A 14,003-nucleotide genomic window follows, 5' to 3' on the forward strand; every position below is an offset into this window, starting at 1 on the left:
AAAACAAGCCAAACAGAGCCAACCACCAGATCTAGCAACAGCTGAGGTGGTATAGGCTGAATCCAGACACTGAGGGGTCGGCACATGATGACCCACAAGTAGGAAAGGGGCTGGGACAATTACCTAGGGGTCATCAAAGGACTGAGCACACTGGCACCGACTGTCACTGGTACCAGCGCCCTTGTTAGTGTCTTCTCTTGGACCATCTTTTCGGTTTGGGACTGCTTCGGGGATAGTCTACTATGTGGGGTGTGGCAACTGTGAGCCACTCCCTAATTCAGTTCCTCTCAGCAGCTCCTGTGTCCAGCGAGGAGGAGGCACAGCCTGCCTGGCACCTAGACAGCCCTCCGTCCCAGCCTGCTGCCGTATTGGACACGCATTCTGAGTCTGCTTCTAGAAGCTGCTCAGGGTCATCGGAAGCCCCCGCCTTATCCCTCACCCCCTCAGCGGGCTCAGCAAGTAGCCTTTCCTGTTCATCGCTCCAGGAGTTCCAGAAAGCCACAGCCACCCTCGTCCATCTTTCTAACAGCTCCACATCCTTGTCTAGCTTGGAAGCTGAAGATACCCTGCATGCTGACCCCAGCTGGTCTAGGGAGCTTTCTGCTCATGATTCCTGGGAGGAACCCGGCCTGCCTTCCTTCTGGGGCCACCAGGGACTTCCTCGGCTGGAGGGGGCTCCTGGGGATGTAGGTCCAGTGACCCTGCAGAAACTGGAAGGCAGGGGGATCAGACCCCTGAGTGGCTTCTCTGAGGAGGCAGCTGTGGCAGGAGACTTAGAGCCAGGGTACAACTCACTTCAGGCAGGCTGGCTGTTGTCATTCCCACGTGTCCCTTCTCCAAGACTGGGGTCCGAGTTGTCAGAGTCCTCCAGTCAAATTTGGGATGAGAACAATGAGGAGAACCTTGAAGAACCTAGCCCTGGTGTTGAGCCACCTTTAGGGAGCTCCTTGGCTGCAAGTGGTTCCCTGGACATGGAAGACAATGGAGGGTCCTATGCCACTCATACCTCCCCGGGATCTGGGGAGGAACAAGAAGCTTCCAGAACCTGTAGAAGCCCAACTGGGACATCGAATACAGGGAAAACCATGCAGATATCTCCTGTGGCCACCTTCACAGTGTTCCCACATCAGACCCCTTTTACTAATGACTCGACTCTGCCACTGTCCTTCTGTGTGGACACGTCCACCTTGGAAAAAACAGATCCCAGTAAAGAAAACACGCCTCCTGAGGCCTCTGTCGGCCACCAGGAGGAACCACAGGATGCTGACACTGGTCCATCCGTACAAAAGAAGCCCCTACAGGCCTTGCCTGATCCTAAGGCCACCATGACCCCAAAGGCTCCTTCTGAGGACAAAGCTCCCCTGGTCACAGAGGTAGCCAGTCCCTCATATGTAGAAGGATTCCTGACTGAAATACTGTCTCCTGTGGATGAAGAGCTATCTTATGGCAGTGGGGACCTTCCATCCTCCATCCACAGGGACGTTCATCTCCCTTCGCCTCCTCCAACTCCCCAAGCAAAGAGTGATATAAATGAGCCCAACCCCAGCTCAGAAGACTTCCCTTCTCCGCCTGAGGAGGCCATGTTTCCAGGTGACTCACTGGACACCCTAGGAGAGGATATGTCCATTACTGCTGAGGATATGTCCTCCTTATCTGAGGGGGCTCTGGAGGAAGCCCTTTTTCAGGGTCCCCAGAAGTCAGGGCACTGCCTGGGAGCACCTGGGCACAGTGGTAGCCTGGATGACTCAAGTTCAATACCTCCCTTGAGTAATTGGGTGGTCGGTGCCCCTGAGATGTCCCCAAGATTGTCAACTCAGCCCCTGAGTCCATCCCCAGTGACTTGTGTGGCTAGAGAGAATCTTGCAGAGACCACAGGCAGTCAGGGAAGATCCTGGGAAGCAGTGCAGTGTTCTGAGGGTGCAGAGCATCAGAAAGGTATGGAACATCTCTTAGACAGAAAGGCAGCCACATGTTCACCCTCCTGGTTTGGACTCTCTGAAAGCCCGCCCTCAGACCCAGTGCCCTCGGTGGTCAGTGGCCAGGCTGAATCCCTTAAACACACCAGTGTGAAGACAGAAGGCCAGAGCTGCTGGACAGAGGACCAGCCCATGCTCCAGGATTTGTTGGACAGACAGCAGCTCTGTAGGAGAGACTGGGCTTTTAACCCTGCCTCTGGTGCCTGTGTTGATTTTCCAGGGACAGGAGATGCTGGGCCAGTGGATGTGGTGTCCACCCAGCTCAGCAGGAGGATCTTATGTAACTCTCTGGCTGCACTGTCAGGGCTGGGCCCTGGAGACAGCCCCTAGGTGATGGGAACTCATAGACATCTGACATGTGACTGTGGTTGTGTGTGTGTGTGTGTGTGTGTCTGTCTGTCTGTCTGTCTATCCTTTCTATACAAGAACCTGACTTGAGAAAGCAGGTCTCCCCATTGTGGACTGTCATACAGAATGCTCACACTGCCTTTGACTGGCAGGATGGTTACCTGAAGCAGTCAACAGTCATGGGTGAGAATCTCTCATGTCCCTTACAGGCTGGCTCTGTCTGTATTTCCCTGGGCAAAGTGTCCACACTTTCTATCAGGCTCTTGAAGGGTCCAAACCTCAGAGATTGAGGCATGTACATCAAAGGCTGTGTGGGATGGTGTCCAATGGCTGGCCAAGGGAAGCCCAGGAGGTCAGAGGCTCCAGCTAGGCAGTGTGGGAGGGGGAGTGACCAGAGTGCATGGAGGAACTGTCCTGGGCTTTGTCTCAGCCTGTGAATGCCCAATGTTCACCTACCTTTGACGTGGTGTGTGTGTGTGTGTGTGTGTGTGTGTGTGGTGTGTGCGGTGTGTGTGTATATCTGCTACATGTGTGCAGGTGTACTTGGATTCCCAGGAGAGGGTGTCAGAAGTCCAGAACTGAGGTTACAGGTGGTTGTGAGCCACCTGATATGGGTGCCAAGGAGCTGAGCTTAGGTCCTCTGGAAGAGCAGGGTGTGTGTGTGTGTGTGTGTGTGTGTGTGTGTGTGTGTGTGTGTAAGCGCATGCCATGGTCCCTGTGTGGAGGTTTAGAGGACAACCTTTGGGAATTGGTTTCTTCTGCAATGGGTTCTAGGGATCAAACTCAGCTCATGAGGCTTGCATGGCAAGGGCTTTACAGGCTGAGCCGCCTGTGCCCAGTTTGTTTTATAAACACTGGTTCTGGGAACTGAATGTAGGGCCTCATACTTGCAGGGCAAGTGCTCTATCAACTGAACCATCTCTTCAGTCCCGTCTCGAGCTTGCTATGTCTCCTGTTTCCAACAGAGTGTTTGTGACTGGGGGACATTAGTTCATCCCATGGAGATGGGGAGTGGATACCTGGTCACCCTTGACAAACAAGGCCTAGAGCTTGTCCCCAGGGACTGAGAGTCTCTCCTGCTCTTGATATTTTTGCTCTCATGGGACTGAGACAGTAATTTTCTCATGAACACAGTGAGTGGGCCCCGAAAAGACATCTTGTCCCTTAAAGGCCTGGCTGACTAGACAAAGGCCTAGACTGCCTCCTTTCTTCCCTGGGGCCCTTCCAGGACAGAATGACCAGAGTGGTTATTGAGAGTGTGGGCAAGTGACACCGGTGGCTCTTGTAGAAGGGAGCAGTGGCCTTTCATCACAAGAATGCCGCTTTCCCTCAGGACACACATCCAAGGACTTGTTGATCCAACCCCGCAGGATATGCTGTGTGAAAAGAAGTCACCGGCTTAATCAAGAGGAGGAAATCTGTTTGCAGTGTCCAGGCTTCATCCAGCTTGGGGCTGGGCTCACCAGGAGTCTAGGGTACAGGATCTCTACAGGAAGTGCAGTGGCCCAGGGATGGGCTCCTTTAGTCAGCCCCCTAGAAGAACAGAACAATTTGGGGGCACATATGGGGTGAAGACAGGCCGCTAAAGCAGTGACTTCCGTCAGGGAAAACCTCCTCCTCCCTCAGTGGTCTCTGGCGTGTTCCTGAGGGAGAACAGGTGCCTGCCACTTACTCCTAGCAGCCCCGTAGCCAAGTGCTGTCCCAACCAACTGTAGTTGCTGGGTGCTGGCACACAGCCTCAGACAACAGTGGAAACATCTCTGCTTTTTTAGTTCCTTCGGAGGCTTTTCTGGGACCCAGAGTGATTAGGGGCACAGGCTGTCTTTAGGGATTCTAGGGTCTCGTACTAGAAACCCTGTAGACTCCTCTGCCTGGATGCCCCATGCAGGTGGGAGTGTCCCGGTACATCTTATTCGCGCAGCTTTGTCTCCTTGTCTTCAGTACCTGGGGAAGTGGTACTGTGTGTATGTGTTTGTATATAACTGGGTTTTGCTCTATAACCTAGGTTAGCTTCGAATTCAGTAAATCTCTCTGCCTCAGCCTCCCAAGTGCTAGGATTATGGGCATGAGTTGCCACACACCCCAAAGGAAGTGGCTTTTACACAAACCCAGAAGTCTTTTAGAAGAAGCAGCTTTTGACTCTGTTTTCTGAATCAGGCTTGAGCAGGATTTCATGAGATGGGACTCACATACATGGTTGGAACTCCTAGAGGTTACTTCTCCGTGTCTTAAATCAGCATGTGCGTGCATATGTATGTGCACAGTGTGTGAATGTTTGTATATACATAGGTGTACCTATCTATTCATCTATCTATTCATCTGTCATCCATCATTTACTAACTTTGTTTTAATTCCCTGTTTATTGATGTTTGCTGGGTCTCATAAAGGCGTTGTTTCCCAAGTGCATCATGTACTTCGACTATATTCATCCTTTGCCCTGATCTCCTCCCTCCCCCACTCCCCTTCTGTCCCTCAGTCTCGCTCACTTCTTACTTTAATCCTGAACAACTGTGCTGAGGCGTAATCTGTGCCGATGACATTGGTTTGTGCTCCATGAAAAGGCTGGGTCACTGAGCTGGCGTTCAGTTCATGACCATGGGAAATTTAGTTCACTGATCATGAGAAATTCCACACGTGAAAGCAGTAGAACACTTAACACAGTAGCCAGGTAACATGTATGTTTCTGTTTGATATATAGTTTTTTTAAAAATAAAGGGACTATTGAGTAAATAGTCTAAAATAAGAAGAAATTATCTTCAGAAATTTTTTTCTCACCTTTATACTTCTGTATATACCAAGATAGCCCCTGCCACCCGGTACTGAGGATTGGACCAGGGCTTCAGCACAAGCTAGGAAAATGTGCTAACACTGAACTACATTTCCAGCCCCCTTCACTTTTTTTTTTTAAGCATTCATTTACTTGTATGTGTATAGGTGCCACAGTGTCTGTGTGCGGTCATGGAACGATTGGCAGTCAATTCTCTCCTTCTACCACATGGATTTTGTGGATCAAATTCAGGTCGTCAGACTTGGCAGCAAGCACCTTTGCCCACGGAGCCATCTCAACGCCCATTTTACTTCTTATCAGCACCTGGAGAAAGAAACTTAAGACCTAGAGGGACAGGTTCTTAGGAAACACCCAGGCTGGTCTTGCACTCCCTCAACCTCCAATTCCCCCTTTCTCAGCCTCCTGAGTAGCTCAGGCCTGCGGTGCTCAGCTTACATTTTTAACACTGATTTCCAGTGTTGGGAATGGAATATAGGGCCTAGTATAGAGCCAGTGAAGTGTTCTACTGAGTCCCATCCCCCACCTCCACTCCTGCCTATCTGCTCTTTTAAAAAATTTGTACAAAAAGATTTTAGTGCGTGTCTTTTGTCTGCATGGATGTATGTGCACCATGCATGTGCCTAGGTGCCTGTAGCGGTCAGAAGAGGGTTTGAGTCCTTGGAACTAAAGTCACAAACATCTGTGAGCCACTAACATGGGTGCTTGGGAATCAAATCCTGGTCCTCTGCCAGAGCAACAAGTCCTCTTAACTGCTGAGCCGTCTCTCTGGACTCTTCTAACCAAGTGGTTTTCATTTTTGACTTTTTGGTTTTTTGGGTTTTTTGGAGACAGGGTTTCTCTGTGTAACAGCCCTGACTGTCCTGGGACTTACTCTGTAGATAAGGCTGGCCTCGAACTCACAGAGATCTGCTTTTGGCTCAGCCTGTAAATGCCAATGTTCACTTATATTTGGCAGTCATGGGTGAGAATCTCCCATGCCCATTACAGGCTGGCTCTGTCTGTATTTCCCTGGGCAGAGTATGCACACTTTCTATCAGACTTTTGAAGTGCTGGGGTTAAAAGCACGTGTGCACCACAATCTTTGGGCTGCTAATCAAATTTTATAGATTATAATTCACATACCATAGTTTTCTTTTAAAAATGTACATATTAGCGACTATTAGTATTGTCACAGAGTTGTGCAGCTGATTTCTTGGGTGAGAAGAAGGCCCCTTGTGGGTGTGGATTCCCGATAGGTGAGCATCCTGCTAGCCTTAGGGACGTGAGTCCAGTGCAGATCCATCCAGAGCTTGGCCTCTCCCACCAAGGCTCAGATTCCCAGCTGTAAGGCATGATCTTCTCTGACTAGCTTACGGCCTCTGGGGAACCCAAATTTAACAAACAGGTAGAATGGGCAAGCCCCTTGGTGCCAAGCAATCAGATTTGTCCTGCCTCTGCTGCACACTTTGGTGCTGGTTTTCAGACCACTTAAATTCCTTTGAGCCCCTTCTGTGAAGTAGAATCCCTTTCCCAACAGTTCCTTGCAGACTCACAGGGGCATCTCAGTCTCTTAGCTCCAGTGAGCTGCTTGGTAAGTTAACTTTTGTCCAGTAGGCCCAGTAGATACATGGCTCCAGGGATCTGCCAACTGAGATCCTGCACTAGGTTTCCCAGCTGGTACCAGAGCACAAAAGAGGTTTGGCCCAGTCTGGGAATATGTACTCTTCTGTGTACATAATTTTTTTGTTTGTTTTTGGTTTTATGAGATAGGGTTTCTCTGTAGCTTTGGAGCCTGTCCTGGAACTCGCTCTTGTAGAACAGGCTGGTCTTGAACTCACAGAGATCCGCCTGTCCCTGCCTCCCAGGTGCTGGGATTAAAGTCACGTGCTACCACCGCCTGGCCTGTGTACATAATTTTAAGACACATTTCTGACCTACAGCTTTCCTATTGACTACCCTCTGTCTTTTTTTTTTTTTTTGAATGAGTTGGTCTGTAATTTTTTTTTACTTTTTTTTCTGTTTATCACTAACCCCTTTGGATTTATGAGGCTGAGTGAGAGAAATTATGTATTTTACACACACATGTTTGGCATGGTAACAAATCTTCCCCATTAAAATCTTGCAAATTTGCCTCAAATTTCATAGCACCCCCGTGCCCCTGCCTAGTCTAGCTTCATGGGGGTTGGTGGGGAAACCTAGGCCCATTAGGACTACACATACCGTACAGCCAGGACCGCCCCAGAGCCACCCTCCCTGGGTACGGAGCAGGTGCAGCAGACTATAGCCTTGGCATGGTGTCCTTGAAGGGAAGCTGGTGACAGGAAACTAATGAGAATCAGGCCAGGCTTTCTAAAGGCTGCTGTAGATGCAGGAGCCAAGCCGTAAAATTACTCTTGTGGGCGGAGAGAAAGTATATCCACTGAAAGTGCTAGACACATTTCATCTAGCTAACATGCGTGAGCAGAGCGCTTTGGCATTCATATATGTATTGACCCGGGTGAGCTTCAGCCCAAGGTCCCTCCCTCCAAGGTCTCAGGCTGTACCCGCCCTGGTTCTGATCCTTTGTAACCACTTGGGTCAATAAATCTTGACTCGAGCCTCAGGAGAGGTCACTATTTTTCATAGAAAATGGTTATTTCTCTGTTAACCCGCACTTTTGCTTTTCCTGTCATCTGTCTCCATCGGTGACCTGCTAAGAAGTTTCCCTTAGACTGTGCTTTCAGCTTTCCACACCAAACTGTCACATGACTTTCCCAAACCCCCAGGGTTCCATTGCCCTGCTCCACCAAGACAGTTACTCTCAAACACACCCGAAGGCCCCCGGGCTTTTACAAGTGGATGAGAGCCGTGTCCTTCCTGGATCACAGGGTGTTCTAACTGTGCCTCTTGTCTGAACCCTGCCCCAGGAGCTTGTCATCAGTGAGACTCAGTTGCAGCAGGAGACCCGCAGCCCTTGTGGTCCCTAGCAAGCCGAGGAGTCTCCTTTTCCTTCAAGGATTTCCATCTAGGTAACTCCAGATCCTTGACTTTGCCATAGATAAGAATTTCAGGATTAGCCAGACGGTAGCGGAGTCGGAAGAAAGCAACAAAATTTTGCAAAATTTTGCCGTAGTGGTTAATAGAGAGATGCTCAGCGAAAGAACAGGGCACACCTAAGCCAGGGTGTTGGCTTCTCAAAGACAGTCATAGCCAAGTGGTTTAGCAATAGCCATGTATAGGATTTCGGAGGCTGCCAGGGCTTCTTGCTCAACAGGTTCCTAAGGGATTTTCCACTTCTCTCTTTCCCCCTTTTCAACAAGTGAGATTATAGGATGGTTCTGATGGCACGTTGTACGGGATTACAATCTGTTAAAAACAAAACCTTGGGCCACAAGGGGTTTGAGACACATCTTTTCTTGTAAATGGGGTTCCTTGTGAGATTCCTAGAAACCTGCAGGTTTAGATTGAGAAGACCAAACAAACATGGCTTGCTACTACTTTAACATCTTTATTTGAAAATGTTGTCTGTGTGTCAGCAAAAAGGTTAATTGCATTGGAATTCTTATCAGTCAAGACAGACTTCAGCCAGAGTCACTTCCTCATATCCCAGACGCTTTCCCTGTCCTATCCTGCCTTGTCGACTTTCTTGCCTTCTGGTGGAGTTGGAAGCTCTACCTGAAGCTCTTCTGCCTCAGACAGGCCTTGTCCATTCCCACAGACCAACCCAGGCTTAAGCAGCCAGTCCTCTCAAGCCTGCTTCCCCCAGGCAGTTTCCACAGCAGTCCTGCTTGCTCACCCTCTGGGGGCCATTAAACACCAAACAGCTTCTCTGTATTCGTCTCCCAGAAAGTGTCTCTCTCCCTTTGCCTCAAGCAATTCTCCCCACTCCACCCCCAATTCCCCCCACCCTCACTCCCTCTGCTTCCCAAGGGCTCAGCAGCCTTCCCCTCAGGAACTTTGTACAAAGAGATGCCTGCATGCTCACATATACCCACCACTCGCTCTCTTGATCTATACGACCCTGGGCACTGGGGCTTGGGTTGGATTATATGTTCTCTCCAGTGTTTGGCACAGAGCAGAACATTAGCACGTGGAAATAGACTAAGTAGCTGTGGAAGCCAGGCATGGTGGTACACATCTGTAACGCCAGGGTTAGGGAGGCAGGAGGACAAGGAGTTTAAGGTCAGAGTCAGCTATATAATGAGTTCCATGCCAGCCACAGAACCCTGTCTGAAAAAAGAAAGAGTCAGGTTTACTTCTCCCTTCTACGATCTTAGCAGGAGGCCATCTGATTTTGCCCTGTGACTCTCCCATATCCTCTGGGTTATAAAAAGAGCCAGGTGATCATCGTGGACGTTTGAAATTGACAGATAAAAATCACAGTTGGCTTATAAATCCAGGAGTAAGAATTTCAGGTACATAGAGAATAGTTTCTGAGTCTACTTATGCCCAATTAAAAATGCATTTCAGGCTGAAACTTCTGGCGTGGTGATTACTCAACCTCAACTTCATATTCATCTTGGCATGGGCTATGTCCCCCTGCTAAATCTGGCTACCTAGGCCTAGGCCTCACAGTCCCTTGGGTGAGAAGTACCTGTCCTTGGGAGCTAACTAAGATTGGGGCAGTGCCAAAAGGGACCCAGAGCAGGGGCGGGGCCAGAAGTACGGGGGCGGAGCTGGCCTAGGGAGTGAGGCGGGGCCTGCACTCTGGGGCGGGGCAAAAAGAGAGAGCGAGGCCGGACCTGGAACGATCAGGGCTCGGGGTGGGGCCAGATCACGAGGGCGGGGCGAAAAGGACGAGGGGTGGTCCTTGAGAGGACTAGCTGATTGGGGGCGGGGCCAATGCCCGGGGGCGGGACCGGCGCGCGCAAGCACGTGATGGCGGTTGCCAGGGTGAAAGGTCGGCGCGCCGGCGGCACTCCCAACATGGCGGCGGCCCGAGCTGTGGCGCGCGGCTCCGGAGCTGAAGCGTGGCGGCCGCCCTCTCTCCGGGCCGCGCGGCTGCTCCTGCTGCTGGCGGCGGTGGCGGCGGTGGGGCCCCGGGAGGGTGGCGCGGCGCGGCTGTACCGCGTGGGCGTGGACGCCGTGTGGTTGCTGGACAGCGGCAGCGTGCGCTCGGCCACGGGCAACAGCACGGCCGCGTGGCTCGTGCAGTTCCATTCGTCTTGGTGCGGCCACTGCATCGGCTACGCGCCCACCTGGCGAGCGCTGGCGGCGGACGTGCGAGGTGAGGGTCCAGCGCGCCGGCCGACGTCCCTCCCGCGCGACAGCTGTGCGGGTCGCAGCCTCCGCGGGGGCCGATGGCTTTCCTGAGGTCGCCAGCTCTCAGACTTCATCCTATCCCCAGCCTCTTATGCTGGCCACTTCCTGGCCAGCCTTGACCTTCCCCGTCCCCAGCAATTACTTTCAGAGCCTGCCATCGTCTCCACTCTGGAAGCGTCCCCGTTCCTGTCAAACCCCAACCTGATTTGCTAGGTAACCGGCCATATGGTGGACTTCGGGCCGAGAAGCTTAGAAACCCAGACACTAGGGACTGCTCTGCAGAAGCAGAAAGTTTGCAAAGCGTCTTCTTGCTGGACTTCTCGTTCACTAACCATAGCTTTTGAGAAATCCTGCCTTTCTTGGTGCTGAGTTACGTTTGCAGACCTCAACCTCTTCCAGCAGCTCCCGAAAGTGAGATTTAAGTGACTGTGCAGTAGCTTTCCGAGCACTGGCTGAGGTTTGGCTCCAGCCGCTTGCTACTGTTGAACTAACCTCTAATTACAGATCTCACAGGGCAAGACAACAAATTGTTGCTCTTCTTCCTGCACCTTTGCCTTTAGGTCTGCTGTTGAGCACTACTGTGTTTTTCTTTAACAGATCTGCAAAGAGCCTTTCCCAAGTACACAATTGCAAATGACTGTTTTAAGATGTTTACCTTATCTTTCCTCGCTGTTGGGGCACTTTATTTATTTATTTATTTTTTTAAGAGTTTCATAGTATAACCTAGGCTGGTCTGGAATCCACTGACTTCCTGCTTCTTGAATGCTAGGCTTTTATTTTATGTAGAATCTAAGGGAATTGTTCTCTTGGGTCTGAAGGTTTTTTCTTTCTTCCTAAAATTTATTTTGTTTTGAATTATGTGGGTGTAGATGTGTGCAGTTTTTTTATGGAAGCCGGAGGTGTTGGATCCTCTGAAGTTGTAGAATGTAGGTGCTGGGAATCAATTCCTGGTCCCTGCAAGAACAGAGTGTGTTTTTAACCTCCAAGCCATCTCAAGTTTTCTTAAGTCCCTGGCAAGCACTAGTCGCAACTGAGACCAGTGACTGAAAAGACAGAGTTTATATTGTGGTTTTGGTTTTCACTTTTTTTTTTTTCAAAGCCACTCAGTAGTAGAGAGGACTTTCCTGTTCTTGATACTTGTCAGTGGACGTGCAGGTGACCCTGGCAAGACTTGTTGACAGCTCTTTTGTCTATTTTGGTTCTGACTTTCAATCTAATAACGGGCTTGTAAACATCATAAGCCACGCCAGATGTTATGAGCGGGCTCTTCTGTAACCAGACCAGCAGGGGTTAAGATGTCCCTGGAACTTGAAAGGAAGACCGTTCCGAAAGTGCCACAGTGAACACCCACAGTTAATGCTGTGGTTGACTTAATGAAGTGGAGTTGCCTTGAAAGAGTGGCTGGCTGCCAAGAAGAAGGGCCTGAGACTGACTGTAGGTCTGGGGAAAGAGCTGACTGGCAGGAACAGGTGAGAACCTGAGGAGGGAAGCAGGGCCCTCAGAGTATGTTCGAATGTGAAGCAAGTCACCTGGGGATTTGGTAGACACCCATGTTATCGGGCTCAGCCTAGGCTGCTGGGTGGGTCCCAACATCCTGTCAGCACAAGCTCCAAAGATGTCAGATCACCTTTGTAAGGGATCCTGCGTAACTGCTAGATACCTGCAGAAGTGACAGTGTCCCACTTCCTGGAAAGGTTTTGACTCTCACCCCTGTCCTCCTGGGATTCTGAGTTCAGTTCCTCTTCTGTACCTTGTCTTGTGGGATTCTGTGCAGAATATGGGAAGCACTAGACCCTCTGCCCCGGCCTTCACTTGCCTATGCTCCCTGCTGGGGCTCCCGGCCTGGGTCATCCAGCAGCAGGGAGTATGCTTAGCCACACAGTCTATGGGCCTTGCATTGGGTTTTCCCCAGGTATCTCTTTCTGTCCCCCTGAAATAGTACCCAATGGTTTCCCCCCCCCACCCTCTGCAGTCCCTACCAAGACTCTGGTTGGATTGGCTTTGCTGCCATGGGTGGGGATTGGAACTAGATGGTGGCCTACACCTGCTTTCCTGCCCCTCAACTTATCTAGTTGGAGTAAGCAGCTAGAAGGTCTGTAGAGGGAGGGCTTCCCCAGCTATGTGTCTTTGGTTCAGGATGCCTTTCACTTCCTCAGAAGCTTATGAAGGTGTTTCTTTGGCTCTTCACTGACTTTTAGGGGAAATAGTGGTTTTCCTTGTGACAAATAGGTTAACAAAAGGTCTGTTCATTGGACCCAAAGGCTGTTGTAGTACTTACGTGGCCCTGGCTTAGGCCTATCCCATCTTAAGTATTTCCCAGAACAAAACCTGCTAGAGGTTTTGAAATCTTTTATCCCAGGCTGTTGTGTTTGTCTCAATCTGGATTGGCAGTTGGCACCTGTGCTTACTCTCCTGGCCACTGAAGGATTTGTGTAGATGCCTAGGAGAACAGGAATGTGCCTGAAGAATGAGCCTGTGTCCCTCTGAGCTCTCTGTGATCTTGGGGCTCTTCTCTCCCCTTCGGTACATCTTGGAGAGTAGAGCAGATCTGTTGTTGGCCCTAAAATTCTTGGTGAAGGTCTTGAAGGGGCACAGGAGACCTGGCAGGTCATCATCACAGCATCTAGGATGAGTCTAGAACTGCTTGGCAAGGAGGTAGCCAGTCTCTATATTGCAGGTGTTGGTGCCTAGGTGATAGGCCAGGGCCCAAGTGCAGGCACAGGTGATTCAGAGCCCCACTGGCACACTTCCTATGTCTCTATGGAGGAAATTGGGAATTGAGAGTGGGTGGTGTTAGACAGATAGATGGGCACAGAGTGTGCCATCCACAGGTGGAGGGCTGAGTGCTCTGTCACTGTTGCCAGCAATAGCTGAGTCTTTATGCCTTCCGCAAGGTTCCTCATTCCCATGGTGTCTGGTGTCTTCTGAGTGCTTAGGACACAGACTCTTGAAGATGACTGCTTAGTATTTTTTTTTAATTTATTTATTTTCATTTTATATACATTGGTGTTTTCCCATGAGTGTCAGGTCCCCTGCAACTGGAGTTACAGACAGTTGTTAGCTGCCATGTGGGTGCTGGGAGTTGAACCTGGGTCCTCTGTAAGAGCAGTCAGTGCTCTTAACCACTGAGCCATCTCTCCAGCCCCGACTGCTTAGTATTTACGGGGTGCCTGTTATCCATTTACTGAGAACAAGTAGAGAGGGACACTGGTGACAGTAATTGCTCAGGGGTGTGGCAGGACTGGCAGGGCCCAGAATCCTGGAAGCTACAAAGGGCAACCACTGTTTGGTGGATGTCACAGCCATCTGGTCACTTTACCATTAGCCAGGGCCAGTTGCCAGCTGGCCAGAGAATGTGCCTCTCCAAGGCAGCTGCAGTTAGCATGCAGTTAGCATGTGAGGGACCTCAGCTGCTCGTGTGTTTTCAAATAGCCAAGGGGGTTTTACTTAACAAGACTGGCCATCCACTCACAGGACTGTCCCCACTGCATATCAGGTCCCGGGCAGTGGACTGGACCCAGTCATCACAACAGTTCCTTCCTTGTCTCTCCAGTATGTGCTTTACTATCTCACCAACAAGGCTTGTTACCCTCATTCCCGTACACCCTTGAATGCTTAGGGCCACATTGTTTTTCAGCTTACTAAGACTAAATAAACCAAGTGCTAAGAAT

At 50.5% G+C, this 14,003-nt stretch overlaps 2 protein-coding genes across 10 annotated transcripts in view; both read left to right on the forward strand.

The window, feature by feature from the left end:
• Positions 1-9,547, forward strand: part of Ccdc187 (coiled-coil domain containing 187) — a 61,095-nt gene extending 51,548 nt beyond the window's left edge. For 8 of the 9 annotated variants that reach the window (XM_087899862.1, XM_087899863.1, XM_087899864.1 and 5 more), the window contains one exon: positions 292-9,547. In XM_087899862.1, coding sequence (XP_087755988.1) covers positions 292-2,306 — 2,015 coding nt within the window. In that variant the 3' untranslated portion in view covers positions 2,307-9,547. The remainder of the gene's footprint in view (positions 1-291) is intronic. The other variant, XM_048452715.3, reaches the window with a different exon arrangement.
• A 401-nt stretch (positions 9,548-9,948) lies between these two features.
• Qsox2 (quiescin sulfhydryl oxidase 2) overlaps positions 9,949-14,003 on the forward strand; it is a 29,542-nt gene continuing 25,487 nt past the window's right edge. The window contains exon 1 of the mRNA XM_048452758.3: positions 9,949-10,297. Coding sequence (XP_048308715.2) covers positions 9,949-10,297 — 349 coding nt within the window. The remainder of the gene's footprint in view (positions 10,298-14,003) is intronic.

The sequence above is a fragment of the Myodes glareolus genome, chromosome 21 (assembly GCF_982192425.1).
Source record: "Myodes glareolus chromosome 21, mMyoGla1.1, whole genome shotgun sequence".
In the NCBI taxonomy this organism is placed as follows: Eukaryota; Metazoa; Chordata; class Mammalia; order Rodentia; family Cricetidae; genus Myodes; species Myodes glareolus.